The sequence below is a fragment of the Belonocnema kinseyi genome, chromosome 8 (genome assembly GCF_010883055.1).
Source record: "Belonocnema kinseyi isolate 2016_QV_RU_SX_M_011 chromosome 8, B_treatae_v1, whole genome shotgun sequence".
Taxonomy (NCBI): domain Eukaryota; kingdom Metazoa; phylum Arthropoda; class Insecta; order Hymenoptera; family Cynipidae; genus Belonocnema; species Belonocnema kinseyi.
The window spans coordinates 53,824,916-53,846,236 of record NC_046664.1 but is presented as its reverse complement, the minus strand read 5'-3'; the positions used below and the strand labels follow the sequence as shown (position 1 = coordinate 53,846,236).

General features: G+C 34.5%; 1 protein-coding gene across 3 annotated transcripts; it reads right to left on the bottom strand.

The window, feature by feature from the left end:
- Window positions 1–478: 478 nt before the first annotated feature.
- LOC117178311 (protein jim lovell) lies at window positions 479–18,298 on the bottom strand. 3 transcript variants are annotated; one of them, XM_033369687.1, is made up of 3 exons: window positions 17,832–18,298; window positions 5,842–6,183; window positions 479–5,351 (listed from the first exon to the last, which is right to left on the bottom strand). In XM_033369687.1, the coding sequence occupies exons 2-3, from the start codon at window positions 6,030–6,032 to the stop codon at window positions 3,533–3,535; spliced, it is 2,010 nt and encodes a 669-aa protein (XP_033225578.1). In that variant the 5' UTR covers window positions 6,033–6,183; window positions 17,832–18,298; the 3' UTR covers window positions 479–3,532. The 3 variants fall into 3 exon arrangements, with proteins under 3 accessions (XP_033225578.1, XP_033225580.1, XP_033225579.1); XM_033369689.1 differs by lacking the exon at window positions 17,832–18,298 and adding an exon at window positions 17,031–17,084; XM_033369688.1 differs by lacking the exon at window positions 17,832–18,298 and adding an exon at window positions 10,522–11,092.
- Between the last annotated feature and the right edge of the window lie 3,023 nt (window positions 18,299–21,321).

Here is a 21,321-nt window from a genome sequence, read left to right as displayed (position 1 = left end):
CCTCCGCGCCCCTTCTGCTCGAATTGAACTAACATTTCTACATATATATACTTCTTTATATAATATTTATACTTTATAATAATAATAATAATAATAATAATAATAAAGATAATCATAATAAAATAACCAATTGCGCTGATAATTTCATTATTTGCTAAAAATTGCGTGATGGAAAATCATGAAGCCCCAAATAGTTTCTCTTAAAGTTATTATCGTAACTTTATCTGCCGAGAGAGTTGGGCGTCTTCCTTCTTTCTACAGAGGGGGATCATTACAACAACGAAACAGACATTGGGGTTTGTCTTCTCTCACATTTTTCTTCATGTCCCTTTTTTAAAGTCTACCTAACTCGTAGAGATTTCCTCGTTAACTGCGAAATAATACTGAAGTCCGCACATGGTGCCTATCACATTATGTCTATGTACGTACTCGCACTTGAAATCAATCACACTTTTTTTATTTCACACTTTTTTTTTTCTCTCCATACTATTCGCACGAGTTCTCACACATTATTAAAACGTAATCACTTGTCGACAGAGTGGATTAAAAAAATTCTTAGAACCATCCTCGACGGAACGGCACCGCTTCCTCCTGCGATTCTTTTATATGAATCGCGGAGTCGAAGATTAGAAAAAGTCTTTGCCTTTTTTTGTGTGTTTCATTGCACTTTTAGTGAAGTTTGAGATTCATTATTATTGATTATTAATCATAATTGATTATTAACCATAATTGATTATTATTCTAATTTTTTTTTAAATCTAAATTATTTACAATCCTTTGGTGCAAAGAGACAGAGAGAGAGGGAGAGATAGAAAGAGGAAGAGAGAAAGAGAGAGAGCGGTGCAGTTCGTCGCAGCAGTTATAAACTCTTTTGGAACACCCTGTATATAGAATAATTTATATATATTTATATAGCATTAATAATCAATAATAATATCAGTTTGTATTTGACAGGCTGTTTGGGGCTGAAAGCCTGCAATCTCTAAACTTTTTATCTTCCATACCGGTTGCACCTCCGTCGATTTTTTGTAGAGTATTTAATTGTTTATAATATCCACAGTCGCTGTTTTTAACGGTTTTTTCTTCACAACTCCTTTAATACAATCACTCAATTTCTTGTACTCACTTTCGTTCATTCAATTTCATTAATTCCCATTCACTCATTTTCTCTTTTTACCGAAATAAACGTACGCTTTATAATTCTTCTTTATGAATTAGTTTTACCTTTATAGTTTAATATGTAGTTTTTCTTTATCTATCGTAGATTTGTCTGTGGCTATCCCTGATGTGTTAGTTACCCTGCGCTTCCGTCTGGTTGTCAAAATTCGAAATATTGTTGTTAAAAGTGTGGTCTACGATTTGAGTTCATCGCAATTTTTTCTCTCGCTTTTGTTCGTTCTGAAGCAAGGTTCAGTCTTCGAGCTTGCCAAAATGTTAATCATAAAAAAAACTCGTAATTTTTTTAAAACGTTAAAAAATAAAATAATGTGTGATTTTAACAGAAGGAAAAAAATAAACGATTTAATTAAAGGTATAAAAAAATTATATTTTAAAAAAGTTTATTGACAATTCGAAATAATAAAACGTAATTGCACAAATCCCACGTTTTCGGGGCAAAATGAACATGAAAAGAGATCATCTTTTTTTCCACAGTCTTGGCAAGCTCGTGACACCCTGTGATTACCCCTGACCATTGTAGAAAGATTTCGCTACCTATTATTTTGTGTGTGCGTAAACTGCGATCGATCACCGTTAAGAGAAACGCAAATCCACTTACAAGTCGTTCAAATCCTCACTAATTTCGTAGAAAAATAAAATTTTTACTCCGAATTTTCGAGCCAAAATTAAGCCTGATTCCCTCCCGTTCTGATTTCGCTCCCGATACCAGAAATAATAAAGCTAAGACGCTATAAACTTCGGTTCTAAATTGAGAGTAATTTTCTAACTCGACAAAAATAAAAATAAAATGGACAAGAATACAAAATTCAAGAATGAGAAATCCGTGAGGACAGGAACGACTGTTGACACCACGTGACTAAAATCATTAAACTCTTATTAACTACAAGTAACTAAAAATAAGACGCAGTCGCAATTTTTATTGCACACGTTAAAAATGCTCGCCTATCGATAAATACTGCCCTTTCTTTGGTACTTTTTGCATTTTATAAAAATTAAACGAGCATTAAATCATAGCCTATTTGATAAATGATAAAATCCCTCCTTTTATATAATCGTGGTGCCTTTCTCTTAACGGGAATCGCGCCTATTTATCATTTAAAAAAAAAAGCGATTCGAGGTTCACAAATTCGGACAAGCCGTGTCCGGACTATCTTATCAGCGTTTATCTCTCACTCTTTCTCTCATTAATGTACAGCACTATTTGGTATATTAACGCTCAGTATATAGCAGGAACTGTCTGTAGCAATGTTGACTGTCCGCGAATGAAAGGCCCGTAAAACTCAACAACCAAAAATTTGCAAAAATTGAAAAAAAATCATTGAAAAAATGTAATTCTTGTCTTCTAGAAAAAGGTATATTTTTTCGTCTTTAATTTTTGCTAACACTTAAGACTAGGCTTGAAAATCCTTTGAACCATCCAGAAGTATGAAGGCACCTAAATTCATATAAAATTATCGATTAAAACATGCGCTCATTTCTCGAAGGATATTTCCGAAATAGGTATAATAATTTGTAACAAATAATTAAAAAGTTTATTACATTCCGCGTCATAGAACCCCTATTTTTGTTCCGAAGACAACCTGCAAGAAGTGAGGTTATGTTTTCAATTATAAGTTTTTTAGGTGTCCTCATAATCCTGAATAATAATCTTATGCTCTGCATAAAATTTTGAAAATAAAAAAAAATGAATGAAGTATTTTTTAAACAAATTATTAATTAAGAATCTGTTCTTCTACATAGAATCACCTCCTTACCTTAAAATTAAAAATAGTTCTTTCCTATAATTTGTCCCAACACCTTTTTAATTGCACAGTATTGAGAATGAGCAAAAATTGTACACGTTATAATGGAAAAAAATGGTTCACTTTGCTAGATGGAGTAACGTTATTTCAATGTCCCCCGACTAAATCCGACCCTCGCTTTATCTTCAATTTGTGAATCAACCGGGAAAGTTTCCTAGTTACTGGAGTTTCATTCGCGGACATTTCGGGTTTGAGTTAAGCAGTCGACGGAGAAATGAAATGACAATAAAAATCAGCGTATTCTGGCGTGCGGCTGGCCTTGAAAGTGATTAAAAAAAAGAGCATGCATGCGCGAACGTTAGTTTCATAACGCAGGGTAAACGTAATCATTCGACGATTTACCCTGCTGATGAATCAGTCTTGTGAGGAGCATTCCGGGGTGACGGTGAGCGATCTTGTAGCCTCGTGTGGTTATCGATCCTGGATCCTGGTTCTCAAAGAAATTGATTCCTCCATGCCGATAAAACTGGTTCGTGGTTTCCAAAAAGACTGGATCCAAAATCCCAAAATACCAGTTCTCGTGCCAGTTCTTGACCCAGGACCGAGTCCTCCTAATTGGCTCCATTTTGCTGAAGAAGCGCTGGCGCTGATTGAGGAGGCTGTGGTATGCTCTCATGGTTAGGTGGCATCGGTGATGGGGATCTACTTCTCGTGGTGCGTTCACTGCTGGTGCCACTGTTGCCACAGTTTCCCCCACTGGTTGGATTCGGAGCCTCGTACGCCTTTTGTTCGCTAGGCGGCAAGAGGTGAACCATACTGACGGGGACCGGGAAAGCCGCACCAAAATCCGGGAAGAATCCCTGAGGAAGATTACCACCCAGGAGCGGATGGTGTGGGAAAGGGTTGTCATCGCCAGGATGGGTCATGCCGGAAAGTGGATGGGGCATCTGGGGTGGTTGGACGGCAGCCTTGACATTGTTGTTCAATGAGTTCATCACTTCCCCGGTCGTTGCACCAGTGCAGTCCCTCCGGAGCTGCTCGAGTTTGAGACTCTTTCCATACTTTCCTCTAACGTACATCAGCAGACTGTTGTAAGGAATTCCGAAGATTCGGCTCGCCTGAGAGGTTGTCATCTTCTTGTTCCAAACATGCTGCAGAGCCTCAGTGAGCTCAGCATTGGTCCATGATCTGGGAGGTCCACCTCTGGGTGCACTGTGTTGTCCTTTGGGCCTGCCGACAGGCAAACCGCGTCCATGATCACTCCACCTTCTGGGTCCATCCCCGTCACCTCGGTGCTTCTTTGGCTTCTTGCCTGGGTGGTGACCCAGACTGGCTCCGCCAAATAGGCCATGTAGGGTTTCGGGCTTAAAGCTATCATGGAGATCAGCCAAAAGCGACCCTCGGTCCAGACCACCATGTGGAAAGAGGCCGGCTGCACCTCCTAAGGGCGTGACTCCATCCATGGGAAAAATTGCGACTGACCTTCTTGGAGTCATGGGAGAGTCTCCTTGTTGGTAGGGATGAGACCTGTTGTGCGGGCTGTCTTCCCGTGGATGGTGACCGTGGAGTTGACTTTGGGGGTGATTTGGGAGCCACTGCGCCGCCAGTTGTCCCAAACTTGTCAGGTACTCACTCTGATGATGCGGCGGGGTTAGGGATAACGCCGTCATAGTGGGAAGACTCTGTTGTAGATCGGGCAGTGATCCCTCTGCATGAAGACTTGTACCAGTTAAGGGAGATCCTCTCGGACTACTGGCATCTTCACTTTCCGTCTTTATGTTGTGTTCGTTGATACCGGGAGGGGAAACGGACCTCTTCATAGAGAGGTTTTCAGCTATGTCTTCCTGCTGATTGGGCGAGGACTGATGTTGCTGCTGTTGATGTTGGTTGTTGCTAAGGTTCAGACCACTCGATGGTGGGCTGATACTGGCCGGTGGATGGGGTCTGCTGAGGTCCTGTGGAACCAACTCGCCGGACCTTCTCCTCGGCCTGGCTTGCTTCCTTCTCGGCATTAGGGGTGATCCACAAGAGTCACGGAGTTCTCTCAAAGAGAAGTTCAGGTGGCTCATGTGGGGTAATCTGTGGTCCCTAGGGAAAATATCCCTGCTGGCTGGTGCCGTACTTTCCGAGACGTTGTCGTCCTCTTCGGGAGTTCCTTGTCTCGCACCTTCGGGCGTTGATGGCTCACCCATCAAATCGGTGGTTGGTGTTTCCGGCGGACTGGCCGGTCTCGGTTCAGAGGATGCAAGACCTCGCACTTGTAAACTTTCCGCGGCTCGCATCAAACCAGGAAGTTCTTCACGGCCCACGCGAACTTCACCACGGTACATAAAGTCGATCAATGCGGCTACCTCACGACCTGGAAAATCCTTTAACACTATGACCGGATGCTTACAAGGATGCTCAGCGAATATCCTCTCAAAGAATGGACTGCAACAACAACAAAAGAAAATACTTAATTATCTCTTTTAAATCAATTAAATAAGTAATTATGTTAGTGAATTAAATTTAATATCTGGGAAAAAATTAGCTTTCATAAAGGAGATCTTCGGTTTTCACGCACCTGTATTAGGTCTTACAAATAACTGAATGAGTCTTTTATTGGTGGTCTATTTTGAAAACATCAATCACTGATCTTTGGGCGTGACGAATTTGTAAGGGGCTTAAAATGATCCGACAGTAGTTGTAAAGTCATCCGTATTTCATTCTGAGGGGAATTTCGTATCGAACCGAATCGTACCCAAGGAGGGGAAAGCGAAGATGAATGGGGAGCTTCATGAATGGAATTCTCGGTCTCGTTGCGATCCAAGGATTATTATGGAAGGGCTATTTTGCGGTTCAGCAGTAATAGATACTTAATAATCAATAAACATTGAAGAACAAATTGAAAATGAGGAATAATGACTGGTAGAGTAATTACCTGCAGGCACTGAGGACGACCTTATGCGCCCTTATACTGGTTTCCGTGCAAACTAAGGTCACGTCGACGAGAATTTCAGCATGTAGAAGAGCCTCAAAGGCCTGCAAAATGTGGGCTTGGTGATTATTCCATCGGAGGGAATAGTGTGACTGTAATGCCATTCCGTCAGGACTCTCCGCGACGCTCGACATATTTCCCTCTTCCGTTGTCCTTCACTTTTCGCGAGGCCACCTTGCCTCGTTTTTCTCTTCTCCCCTCGTTGTTCTCCCTTTTGCCCTCGAATTTTCCATACACGCACCTTTGGCCCAGATTTTTTTCCACTCGAATTATTTCACCGACTTCCTGCAAAATCAAAACAAATTTTTTGTTTCTTACTACTGCTCAAACTTTTTGCAATACTTTACACAGCGGAGAGTAAATTACAGGAAGCGTTTCAGCCTTTTTGCGTCATTAGTTTTTGTACAAAGTTTCTTAAAAATTGCAGGACAGACATTGTCATAATACTTATTTTATTATTTAAAATAATATTCCAGGCGGAATTAGAGAGGGATGTCCATTACTGAAGGCTGACTTACTGTTGGTGTAATAATCCTATGAGGATTCACAGTTTTGCTTAAAATTAGAATGTTAGCCAAGTGGTTTTACGAGTAATTCATCATCGAAAGTATACAGTGAAAGCGAGTGAATTTTCAGTGGGATAAATATCGTTTTGTGAAAGGAATGCAACGTCGATTGCGGCCTTTATATGTACAATGCGGAAAAGTTGAGCAATCCAGAAAACTTCGTGACATCTGCGTGCAACAACAAACGATTCGTAGAATAAATCGAGTTACAGTGCACCTTAAGCAATTCGTGCACAATTTCTTCGACATTAAAAATGTAACACTTTCCCAGGCCGAGATCGACAAAATCTAACTTATCTAATTTGTTTTCATGCATTTAATACACATTTAGTCCTTTACGACAAATTTACTCATATATACATTTACAGTTATATACAAATCAAGGTCTTAATTACTCGAGAAATCTCGACATTAATGTCTACCGACAATTTAGAGATTTCAAACTTATTCAAATGTAAAGAAAATTTAATATAATTTAAATCACACGTGTTACCCAACTTATAATTTATTTTGTAATCTTTAAATTAGTATCTGGATTTTCAGTTTTCATTCATTGCAGTTACAATAATTGTTAAAAATTGTATGTAATTGCCAGAGAGCAGTAATGGTCGATTTTTTTTTAAACTTTAGATGCAATTTGTCACTTTTTTAGAGACTACTTTTATGGACATGAGTACGAAGTGTATATTGCCTGGAAAAAACGGATCTTAATTGTTAATTTATCTGTAGTATTGTTTTTGTTTAAATACTTCCGTCGCAGGTAATATTTATTTTATTTATGTGCAACGTAACTCTGAGAATGACATTATTAGACTAATATTCCTATGATTATTAAAATATTCAATTTATAAACTGATTACCTTGACAATTTTCGTTCAGTGTTATATTTGCTATTGTTTTATTTTATTTACAATTTGTCGTGATAACACCTGGCGTCATTTCCACAAATTGCATCAAATGAAGCACAATAAGTAGGTGATTTATTTTTGAGGGGCGAAAAAAGTTTGGAATTGAGATTTTAAAAAAGAGATTTGATCTGACCAAGATAAATGGTCTATGAGGAAGTGTAAAATCTTCTGGGTGCCGTGAAATTGTGAACCGTTACTGTGCGCCACGCTTCGACTCCTCGCAATCTTAGTTGTCAAACTTGCACGTGTCCAGGAAAAGTTTTCTGGCCGATTAAACAGACTTTAGGTTCAAATTTACGCTGTAATCTTTCCTCACCCTTGTAAGTGTCAAACTTGATGATAACATACAGAACACCTTTTCCCTTAACAAAATACTAATTTCCATACCATAAAACATGACAAAGTAATTTTTAATTTTGGCTTCATAAATTGTTCTCCTTTCCATTCTTACAAAATTGTAACAAATGGAAAAAAGAACGAAAAAAATATATGAAATTTTCAAATCAAAGAAGACTTTTTTGAGTATGATATATTTAACTTTACGAGTATAAAATGTAATTTCAGTGAAGGAGACAAATTGTCAGTTCTCGATGTCAGTTATTAAATTCTGTTAATGTCGTTTAAAGAAAGAAGGACACAGCAGGTAAAACAAATGATGTGAACGACCTCACTCACAGTGTTCAAAGAACATTATTTAGACAAGAGAAAAGACGTCCTCGTGACGTTTTGAGGACGTTTGGATAGAGTTAAAATTATCACGATTATATACAAAAGCCATTTTATGTGGTCAGGTTGAGAAATATCTATGCACCTGTACGAGACAGGAATATTATAAAATACAAAAATTGAAGTTGAATTTGCGGTAAATCACACTTTTTGGTAAAAAGAGAGGCTATAGATACGTTAACCGGAAAAATAAAATATCCTTTAGTTCTATGTAATATTTATAGTACTTTTTTTTATATGCGAATATCAGATAATAATTTAAAGAACCTACATTTCTCAACTGTGGTAAAAGTTATTTGAATATTATCCGCAAGATTTTTAATGTGACAGATGACTCTTAATAGAAACATCATATTCCATAAATAGATAATCAAATTGTGAGGAAGAAAATAATCAATTACTTTTTAATATTCACGCTAGACCGCATATTAATAAATATAACTGCAAAAGTGGCATCGAATTTAAAATGACAAATTATTCCACAATTTCAATTAAAATCATATAAAATAAAATTAAAATTGTGGTATTAAAATCGCACAAATCTTTTCAACATCCTAAATGTGCAATTAAAGTACAAAAAAGTTTTAAAATATATTATTTACTAACATTTGTTTGACCCCCTGCCATATAACAATGATGCGTTTTAATTAAATAAGTTTTATTTCTGTCCATCAAATATTTGTTTAATTCAATACAATATTTGTTTAAACCTATATCAAATGAAGCATGCATTTTATTCAAATATTGTGTTGAGTGTAATCAAATTAATATGTTCTCTAAATTTGAATTCGTGAAATAGTGTAAGTATTTACATTATTTTTGACTGCATACAATAAATAACAGAAGGTTATAGAAATAGATGCCATAGAAACAATAATATGGGTTTATTTGGCAAAACTTGTCAATAGAATAAGTTACCTTCAGCATACAATATATTTACAAGTTGTTCTGCGAAAATGAAAAAATGATAAATATTTACGAAATTAAATCTTTTTTTACTGTACTTCATTTGCGATAAATGTAGTCAGTACATCACGAAAGTTGCCAAAACACAACAGCGCATCTGACAATACACGTAGTGTCATTCAATTTCAGGTACACCAGTTATTATAGCCTAATCTAAAAGAAAGTTTACCAATTGATTAGTAGTCAAAATCACTGAAAAATTGGTCGATATCTTTACTCATTAATATTAGTAAAATAAGCATGTGATATTCTTATTCCAGTAGTGGAATGCTAAAATATTACTATTTCGTCAGTTGTACACTCATGTAATAAGTCATTCAATAACATTTTTACTAATTCAGGTTTAGAGTGAAGAATTCTGAACGAACCTTGGACATCGATGTTATATTATATAAGGAACAATTCTTATAAAAACATTTGTCTTCTGTAGTAAAAACCCATTTTATAATATTTTTAGTATGTAAACTTTAGCTTAGGTTTAAGAAATAATGGTAGTAATCAGGGTACCAGAAATTGCTAATATTGAGCAGTATTTGTGATCCATATAAAATTGGATCAATATAGTCAATTATAGAAGTATAAATCCAACAAATTTTGCAATGACAATGGAAAATTGTGCAATTTTTATAGCAAGGAAATAAAACCGATTTTTTTCGATTATCTACGTTTTTTCCTAGTATTTTTTTAAATTAGTTCAATTATAACTGAGGCTTTGGAGATATGTTTCTCCTACTTTGTATTGTTTCAACACCATTCTTGGGTTTTTTTCAGAAAAAAATATCTGAAGGTGTATCTTGAGGTGTGACCGTTAAGGGTTAAAAAGAAAAGTATACGATCAATTTTCATTGTGTATTTCTAAATTTATAAAAAGGATTGCAAAATAAGATTTAAAATAAGTTGTCCGTGAAAATATCTGTTTTATTCCTTTAAGAATCTTTATTGTACTCTTCTTACATCTAGAATCATAGTATGACTGGCCACTAATAGTTACACGAAACATGGTACTTTTTTATTTTCAATTGTTGAGTCCCACAATTATTATAAGTAGTTCCCCAAAGAACATGTTTTATTATTTCGTATTTGCGATTTGCTTCGAGGCCTCACTAATAATTTTACAAGTAATCTACTAATGTTATGCCGCATTTTTATGTTTCTTTGCAAAATGGATAGATTAGAACCTTCGTATATTGACAATTAGCGCAATTGTCAAGTATAACCGGTCGCAAATTATGGCTTCCATCTTCGAAGTTTTTTTTTATACAGAATTACAGCTTGAGATCTGTTTAATCAATCATGTTAATTGGCACAGAACCTGCATATAGAATATTTCAAATAAATTTTTCCCATTTTGGTTTTTTCACACCTTTCGAAATATCTACCATAATAGTCTTTTATGAAAGATTATTTTAAAATATTTTTCAGAAAAAGCCACATTGTTAAAAAAAAAACCACGTTACCTGTATCAAGTTCACTAATCTCTTCAACTCTTCGGAAACTCTAAACCACTTCCCTTTGCCTTTTTGGAAAAGACGTCCAATTACGAGGACACGTGGAAGATCCTTTGCGCGCGATGAAATCACGTTGGCGCGAAAACCGGAAGCACACAACCATACATCTACAGCTTCATTTCATGCACATTCATATATACATATATATATATGTATTTTTTTTAAATTGACTCCCCGAAAGATCAGCTGATCCTCACTCCCATCACACCAGTCGCACTAACAGGTATCTTCCACCCGGTCGAGAGCGTGGGTCGCATAAGATTAAACGGGGCACAGACATATCTTCCAAAATTATCAGCCAACTGAAAATCTTCATTACACTGTCTTCAACCAATCACTGTCGCACATCCTAATCAAAATAACAATTTGACGCGCCAAATTTGAAATCTTAGCAACACGCCCGATAACCGAAATCATTGAGGGTCGTGGTTCATGAACTCTAAAACTCTGATAAGAAATGGGTTGAGGGGAAAGGTTTAATAAATTGACCTTCTATGGAGGGTTGCGTGTGCGGCGCAAGCACGGCCTGAGTCGGCGACGGCCGGTGAGTGAATGCGCCCGTGACGTTAAGCGCCCCTCCTAAGACTTCCCCACCTCTGTCGGTAACTCCCCCTATCGTCCCTCACCGCACTTCTTAACCGTCCTCACCCCACGCGGCTTTCCGCGAAACCCCTCTCCCTTCCGCGGCCGCTTGTACGCCCACCTTACCCCCCGACCCAACGACCAACCTCCGCGGACCGCGAACTACCCTTCCTTCTCCTTTGAAATCCGACCGACCCCCCTCGGCCCCCTAACCAACCGGCCGACTTCCCACTATGTTACATGTCTTATATGCCCCCGGGGCCCCCTAAGGTGAATGAGAAAGAGAGATATTAGGGTTAAAGGGGTGAGAAATTGCCACCAGGGTAAGTTTGATAGCAATGTATAAGGTTTAGTATTAGAACACACACGCATATGTGCAAGGGGTTGTGAATCAGGCGGGTGTGATTTTTGTAGAGGGAGAAATGCAAGAGGTTTATTTGAAGATTGTTGGATGATAACGAGATGAGCAGTTGATGATGTTTTGAAGGAGAAGATGAGGCGAGATTTGTTTGTTTTCGTTCTTAATAGAGCTATGAATCAGTCGGGTGTGAATTTAGAAGAGGGAGAAATTTAAGTTTCTCGGCAGTTTGTTTGATGATTGCTGGATGATAATGGGAAGAGCAGTTGATGGTTTTTGAAGAAGTGCGTGATAAAAAGAATTGTCGTCCAACAATTGGACGATTTTTTGTCTGGGTTTCTTATTAGAGGATATTATTGGATATTAGAGGATATTATTTGATCATGATTTGAGAATTCATGAGAGTTCCAGAAGATTTTCGTTACTTTGTGGATGATTGTTGTTCTTGTTTATTTGTAATCGAGTTGTGAGTAAGGCGGGTGTTTGATTTTTGAAACAGGAGAAATGCGAGTGTATGAGAAGCTTTTTTTGATAATTGCGGGATGCTGTGATAAATATATAATTGTGCAGAAGATTTGTGATTTCTATCATGATTTTCGAATAGGTGCGAGTTCTATAAGGTTTTTTGGTAATTTTTGGATGATTATTTTGTAGAAGGAGAATTACTAGTATCCAGGAAGTTTGTTAGATGATTGTTGGATTATTGTGAGCCGACGAAGTGACATCAATGATGATGTTTAAAGAGGAAGAGGCTTGAGAGCAAAAGGATTGTTTGTCGATTGTATCAAGATACTTAATTTTGTTTATGTTTTCTAATTGAGATGATTATTATTAATTTGCGAATTGGAGAGAATTGCAAAAGATTAATTCATAATCAGAAGAGTTTGGAATAATTTTTGAAAGATTGTTTTCGGTTTTTGGTTGACTGCTGGATGTGTGTTATGCGTAAATACTCTGATAACATTTTTTTAAGCAGGCGAATTAAAAGTAGAAACAAATTGTTGGATGATTTGAAAATCATTCTTGGATGTACCTGAAGTTCCGAAAGTTCAAATGAACAAAATATTTCCCCCCATTTCCATTTTGCCCATAAATATTGCTCCTATTGTAACTTAAAATATACATTATAATTTTATTCCAATAATAAATTATTTCCAATATAAATAGGCAAACATTTTAGAACTTTTTTTGGTTTACAAAGTCATCAGTAATAAATTTCCTTCATTTAAACGTTCAGAACTTCAAGCACATCATTCTTGGATGATAATTATATGATTGATTGTGAATGTTTAATATTATGGATGGTTGTGGAATCAGAATATGATACCCGATGATGACTTGATCTGATTTGGGCTATGTAAGGCAAATAATTTTATTTGATGGTTGTTGATTCGGCAAATTATGAAATTTATGTGTTTTAATAGGAAAAGATAAGTGAAAGTCCAAGAATGTTGTTGGATGTTCGCTGGACGATTGCCGGTTGATTGTCCAAGAGCATGTAACCATCACAGTCGCCAAGAAATCATTCATAATTTTTAGACTCTCACTTCTCTCTTCCTATTAAAATACACCATATATATAATTCATTCAATACATAGTCATACAATAATCATCGAACAATCCACCAACAATCGTCAAGAAACCTTTCTACAACATTATTTGATTGTCATTTCTTTCTTCACATCAAAAAATTATTACCGGATATCACACTCTCATCATACAATCATCAAAGCAAAAAATCAAAATATGACTTATCAATATCGACCGGCAAATTAATTTACCACTTACTCTAAGTTTCATGATATTTAATCAGCTCATTTGCCACCCGTCAAACTTGAGGACGACTGAGGTGACTATTGGTCAATTTTCGGACGATTGTTGAATACGAAGGTGACTGATGATGATTTTATTTTATAGAAAGGGAGAAGTGACTGCAAAACAAATTATACGATGGTATCTCTAGAAGATTTCTTGATAATCATAGTGTTTTTCGAAGCAGAGAAAAAAATGGAAGTCCAAAAAACGGTTAGATCGTTGGTTTATTGCGATATGGATCATAATCATATTCGAGGATGAATTTAAAAGGGGAAGAGAAGTAAGAATCACGGAAGTTTGTAAATTGATATTTGAATGATTGTAGGTCTGTAGAGTAAGAAAATAACATCAATTTTATAATAATAATTAATTTAACTAATAGATTAAATTTATTAGAAAATTGTTGATGAGTTATCAGAAAAAGGTAACTAATTATGACTAGAAAATTTCAAGTTTTCAACCCTCTTGTCAGTGAAAAGTGTAGACCGAATTTCAATTTTTAACATATAAATTGGTATATTTTTCAGTTATATTATATTACAAATGAAAAATTAATCAACTTGATGATATTTTAAATAACTTTTCCTGAAAATTCTGTAATTTTTTCTACATTCATTATTCAGAAATGTTCATAGAAAAAACCAATGACAAATGTAATTGATGCTTATATGATATATTTATATTGATTTAAAAAAATGGATGCTTAAAAACTGACAGATATCCATAAATATAATTATAAAAGGAACCTAAAAGAAGAACCACTGTAATGTGTATGATCTGATTGATTTTGGTTTTCAGATTAAATAGCTAAATTATTGTCAATAAAGCCGATTAGACTGGGTTTAAAAGAATGTTAAAGAAGTGCTCATGTACATGAAGCTCACACTGCTTTGCAGTTATAATTAAAATTTCACTTATTTTTTCGAAAGTTCAATTTTTTCGAAATTGTATAACTGAAAAAAAACTATATCTACGCTAATTTAATAAAAATTGTAACATGGTTCCAATAAATAAAATAATCATTGCTCCTGTACTCAGTACTTTCCAAAGACTGGAACTTTAATTACTTTAAGGATGTTAAGGACGTTTAGATTATCAATAGGAATTTTTTACTCTTTTATTCAACTTAACAATGACTGGACTTTAAATGCTGTTTGATGATTAATTTTTTAAGTCTGATTTTCTACTATTTCCGATCGTTGTGAGTTTCTTATAATCATTAGGGCGCCTTAAAATTGCGAAGATTAATGAAATCGTTTCGACAAGTGAAAAAAAATTGTGGACTCGTATCCGAAAAAAGAAAAAATTGAAAGTGGTTAATATCGTATGTTCGATTTTTGCATTTGAAAATTTAAAATAAATGTTCTATTACATGAAAAAATTATTGCAAACTTCTTGTATATTCAGCTTTTACTAGTGAACAATAATATAAATGGAAACTATTGTGTTGTTTGAAACTTTCCAAAATCAAGAAAAAATTAATAAAACATAGAATCTCAAAATGCATTGATAAAAACACGTAGAAAAAAATTCTGCTAAGGTTACAAGATAAAATGTCAGTTAAAAAAAAATGTCAATTAAAATGGGGACAGCAAAGATTTTCTGTAATGATTACCGAATTTTCTGCAGAATTTACAAAATTTTCAGTTATTTTCTAATTTTACGGATGTTTTCTGTAAGATTTCCAGACTTTTTGATTAGATTTTATAATTTAAAAATGCTAATTTGAAAATTTTTTAAACTGTAGAAAATTCGGTAATCTTGAAAAAATCTAGACTGTCCCTATATTTGAATGAAAAGCCTGTAAACTCAGGAATTTTTTTTTTGCATGAAAAAAAAAATGTTCCGAAAAATATTATAGGATTCCTTTGGATTAGACTGAAGAAATTTTAGGATCAACGGGTTAAAGTTTCTTAAAATCTAAATTAGGCAACAAAAAAAATTGTTTGAATCTAGTTTTCCACTATTGCTCACTAGCAAAAACTGAATATATAAACAATTCACCATAAGTTTTCCCCAACAGGATATTTTTTATAAATTTTAAAATCCAAAAACGGAACAGAATATGTTAACCGAATTCACACCATTTTTTAAATACTTTCTTCGGTTACTAGCACACACATTTTTTTCACTGGGCCGAAATTATTTGATTAATTGAAGTATTCTCATTGCACCCTATAAATAGTCGTTTATGAGACATGTACGGAGTAAAAAATTGAAATACCAAAATTGTCCGCACCCCCAATTTCAATTTCCAATTAAAAAAGAATAAAAATATTTCTGTCAACTTCTTACCGCAGCCTAAATTAATCATTTAAAAACTATTATTTTAATTTTAATCACCCAAATTTAAAGCGTGAATCTAAATTACGCAATCTTATTTCCGAATCCCCTTTCGGCCAGCGACGCGTACCGATGGTTGTGACGGAAGTTGTTTCAGAAGAAAATTATATAATTAGTCAGTGAATATTACTAAAGCTATTGGTATGTTATTTTTACTAATTGAAAGATTAATTGAGTCCGTTAATTAAGTATAAACAATGTAATTGCAAAGTACTAGTATAAAAACTGAAAAGCGTTTGCAACTTATCTAAAAACCGTACCATTCGCAAAATTATAAGATGTGAATTATTAGTTTAATCAGAGAATGATGTCCATTTTCAAAATTTATTTAACTTCGAAAAGTGAGATCATAATTTGATTTAGTCTCTCATCAGTGAAATATTGTTCACGGACAGAGAATTCTTCCGAGTCAATGATCAATAAGTCAATGAAAGTCAACATCTATTATGCCACACATCAATTCCAAAGACTCAAAACCTCCCCTTGTCTTTTCACGCGTTTTCAGTATCCCCTATTCTAATTCAGATAAGTCACACCTTATAACTCGATTGCCCCCTCTAAATATGTGAAGCAACCTGTAAAAGCAGTCAATAATGTTTTTGAGAATGATACAAAATGTATGATTCATCGATAATCAATTAAATTGTTCAAAAATCTATCCGCTCTAATTCTTAGCTATCAATAACCAGTATTTAAAAAAACGGCCCTATTTTTATTATTATCAACAAAGTAAATCATCGAAAGCTTTAATTTTATTTATATTCTTAATCAGACGATTAAATAAATTTTTTGTGATTATTTAAACCGTGGTTGCGAGAAACAGTATCACGAGCTGGAGATGTTGATGCCCGATGTGAGCTGCAAGCGCATGCAGAAAAATACTATTCTCAAAAGTAGAAATTCTACTTACTCAATGCAAAAATCTTCTCTATTCTAGATAGTAGATATCTACCATATCTCCTATTTTTTCATATAAAAAATAAACAGAATTTAAACACTGAAATGTTTAGAAATGGTGCACTGGAAACGAAACAATAAAAGAATATATGAAGTATGAATTAGACAATAACAACTGAATGAACTTTCTAAAAATTTCAATTATTTATGTAGCGATAAGCGACGTTGAAATTGTAACCTCTTATTTATTTAATGCTGAGCATGCTATTACGTATAAGCTACGAAGTCATGCTTATGTAACTTCACTTCGAATCTAATTCACTTCACCAAGTTTCTTCCAATTCAAATGCTTCTAAATTCATATGTTATCGTACCCCTGTAAATCAATGATTGCAAGGAGCTTAACTTTATGTATCCTTATTGAAATACCGTAGATAAGATCAATAATTAAATCTCAGGTCACCTTAGGATCCTGGAAGGAACATCCTGAGTCACTCGGATAATCTCTTGACTGACCCCCTGTGTGCACCATTTTACACATTGTCCTAAAATTCGTCTAATGAGTCAAGAGAGTAACTAAAATTTATGGGCATCTCCAATTCTCAGAATTGTTGTCTTGTATTCAAGACTAAATGAATCATAAATGTGAGTATATGTATTTCCGAGAATAAGTTGGGATGTCAATCATAACAGGAGATACACTTCAAATGTACTATCATGTTTATGTTTTTGAAGATGATGTGTTTATTAGTCGATTCTTCTAAAAAAAGTAAAATATGTGTTGAATTTGGCTTTAAAGTATTAACCAATTTAATTCAATTCCAAACCCAACAACTGTTTTACAATTTTGTTCAGATTCAGATCCTCTAATTGTCAGCACCATATTTTAACAATTATAAAAAAGTGTCTTCAAAGTTAATTTTAAAAATTCCACTCTATTAAAAATGACCTGCTTTATAAAAAATTTAAAATGCCACTCTATCGACAAGTGTTGAGCAGGTACACCACAAGTAGTTCCCCGTAACAAGTATAAACCCCTCACAATTGATGATCCCCTGTCGAACCCGATCACTACAAATCGCCCCATTACAAAAAGCAAAATAAACAACCACTTCGACAGAGTACACCCAATCCGAATGGGCCCCCTCGAAATAGTTTTAATATCCATTCAAACCCAATAACACATTCTATTTGAAAATAGAACCTTTTCAATCACACCCTTCTGAAACCGAATCTAAGGCAGAAAGCATATTACGTATCATACCTATATATGATCGATGGATGTCACGTGGCGAGTGTGTTCTTCCTCTCGAAATAAGGTAGCTAATCCCTGTCAATCGGATCACGTGTTCACCAACGTGTTCACACTCCTTGGTCCTCAGGTTTCTCAAGATCCTCAAAAAAAATCTTCAAGAATCCTCCGAGAAACATCCTTTCTCTTCCAAATTCAAACACCACACACTGCTGCACACACAATCACGTGCCATACACTTAAGTCACTTTTTCTTTATTTTCTTCGAAGTCACTTTTTAGGAAATTGTGGCGCGTCCCGGATCCCGAGAGTGAGGAACTTGATGACCGCGCTCTAACACGTTTCAGACGACGGCGGTTTGACTATTGCGAATAAAGAACCGGCGCTGTCACATTGTCACCGGATCGGAGGCAGATCAGGTGGTCAGTCTGCAAGAGGAAAGTTGGTGCGCCTGGCTCGCGTTACGGTCGCGTTGTGACTGCCTACTAGGACTTTGCCACTGGAAGCGGAGGAAGAGGATAGGGTCCCACCTCTTTGTCCACCTCCAACCTGGGTACCAGCCCACTGGACCCTCTCTCCTCTTCTTTCTCCTTGTTGAGTTGTAAGAAGGAGGAAGAGTTTGAGGGGGTATGAAGGGGGAGGGCTTCGTCTCTTCGTCAACTGTGTTGGCAGGATGGATGCTCGTGGATCCTGTGAACCTGTGGATATCGTTTAGGGTCCCCGGCAATTCGACTAAAGGCTGACACTCACGACTTTTATGATAGTCACCGACCCTGGTCAACAAGAACTGCTTTATGGCATTCAGGCCAGTTGGCGACTTAAGTAGGGTCCCGAATTTGCCTGCAATACATGCTTCCGACACCCGGATTAGTGTTCTAACAACGTTTACACTGAGATAAGATCCTCCACTTGTTCAAAGGACTCCTGCGGATCTTTTGAGACCAGGTTTTAGGGATGTTAGAGTTTTAGAATTTAGTTGTAGAGGAAGTTAGGAGCTCTTTAGGGTGATGAGTAAGCGCCATCTAATTTTGTTCAGGAGATATTTTTGACACGAGTAAGTGGCTGTAAAAAAAATGGGTGGTTGATGTCGGGGTGAAGAAAAATAAAGTAAACTGTCCTTTTTGGGACGGGCGAGGGACTTGATAGATTCTCGTTTATTGCGTGGGAATTGGTAAGTAAGGTAAATTGTAAATTGTTGTTCTTGGTGAAGTAAATATCTGAGGAGGCTGTTTGCAACCAGCCATAGTCACCTTTATGAATTATTTTTTTTGAAAAGGGAAATATTTTTATGCGGTCTTTGGTAATTGTCTGAAAGCTTGGATTATATTGTTATTAGCATAACAACACTATATCTTATAACACTGACAATATTGTTAAAGACATAGTTTGCAAGGATCTTTTTTGCATACATTTTAAACCTTAGACAAATAAAATATATACACAAACACACATACATACGTAGTTTGTAAATATTTTCAAGTAAATCGTTTGGGCTGTTTTTATATTACGGAAATTTCCGTATTTCGAATAAGCTGGAAGTCTGGAAGTGGGTACGTTTTTGTTTTGATACTTATAAAAACTGTCTATGTTTTGAATTTTTGTTCACAAAGCAAGTCTAATTGTAGGGACTAATTGATTTTAGTTTTCTTAAATTTAGATATATTTTTTTGTAAATACACAATTCAGACTTTTGCAGTTTGTTACCGACACGGTTTCACATAAATCTATTGCATCCTATTTATTCAATCTAACATTAATGTTAAAAAACAGAGTTTTTATCAAATAGTGTCTTTAAATTTGTTTACGATCACCATTACTTTTTATACCATTTTAGGCGTATACTTATTTAGATTTTTTGGTTCAAATTTTATAAATTAATTATATCTGAGTATAATTTAAAATTTAAGGTCTTAGACTTAGAGGAATCCATTTGATCAAAATAATTGTTGTTCAAGGGTTTAATAGAGAAATAAAGACACAAAACGTGTCATAAATCTGCTGGAGTTAATTTTTTAATATTTAAGGATATTATTATAGCTTCCTGGAACCCATAAATCAAAATAAAGTTTTTAATGAGCTATTATAATTGGCTGGACTGTGAAATAAATAAAATGCAAAAAAAAAATCTTTTTGATTCAATACACTTTTGAAGTTATTAACAAAATGAAAATGTAATGAATCTGCGATCGGAAATTAAACTTTTTTTTTGATTCACTACATTTTATGGATAGCTGTTGAAAGTATCAAATTTGGAAGAGAACATTTCTTTCTCACCATACATAACAAATTATTTCTCCATTCACTCAAAAAAAAAATCTCTTGAAAAAATATGGAGATGATAACTGGATAAAAATCCTTTAGTTTTCTGCTCTGAAAAGGGAAAATAGATTACATTTTTTGTTCACCTCCCACATATTTAACAGGTCTGAAAAAGTGCACACTATATTTTCGTAATTTTGTTGAATTTTCAACCAAAAAGTTCAATTTTTAAAACAAAAAAAAATAATTTAAGACTATACAGTTGCATTTACAACCAAAGTTTTAAACTTTCAAGCAAAAAACGGAATTTGTAACCATTTAATTGAATTTTCAACCAGTATCGGCAAATTTTCAACGATATTGCCGCATTAAAAAAAAAGTTTCACCATAAAAATGAGTTTTTCACAAAATAGTTGAATTAGAAAAAAATTCATACCCGAACTGTTACATTTACAATGGATTACTTGATCTTTCAAGCAAAAGTGCCCAATTTTCAACAAAACAGTTGAATTTTTAACCCAATAATTGAATTTTCATGTAAAAAATCGATTTTTTAATATGATATATATTGTTCTTTCATTCCCTAAGGACGAATTTTCTATCCAAAAAGACGAAGGCAAAATAATTAAAATTCTAACAAAATATTCCAATTTTTACCAATATAATTTAATTTTTCAACAAAATAGTTAAATTTAAAATTAAAAGCTTGAACCTTTCAAAGAAAAATAATAAATTCTCAATGATAAAATAAATTAATTGATATCTTAAGCAAGGAAATATTTTTACTTTAAATTAAAAGAGTCGAATTTATCCAAAAAGATTAATTTTCATCCACAAATGTAGTTGACATTTTTACCGAAAAGGCAAAATAGGTTAATTTGTGAAAAAAGCAGTTGCATTTTTAACCAAAACAGATCAAATTTCAAGCTAGTGAGACTCATTTTTAATAAAAAAACACAAATTTGCTACAAACACATGGATTTTCAATGACATTTTTCTATAACAAAAATGGTATAATTAAATTTAAAGTGAAAAAAAAACGATTTTTGTTTAAGAAAAAGAGTTTTGAGAAAAATAGTTAAAATTTTAACCAAGAAGATGGATCTTAAACTAATAAAATGTGTTTTTAACTAAGTAGTCCATGTTCAACACAATTTTTGAATTTTTGAACTATAAAAGATCAGTGGTCAATTAATAATGATGTAGTTACATTTTTAATTAAAAAAATTAATTTTTAATTAAA

Bases quoted from the DNA above. Each gene is read 5' to 3' on its own strand.
- LOC117178311 (XM_033369687.1), bottom strand. From the start codon at position 6,032: ATGTCGAGCGTCGCGGAGAGTCCTGACGGAATGGCATTACAGTCACAC. The intron at 5,352-5,841 runs GTAATTACTCTA...TTGTTGTTGCAG, and splicing joins GTCGTCCTCAGTGCCTGCAG to TCCATTCTTTGAGAGGATAT.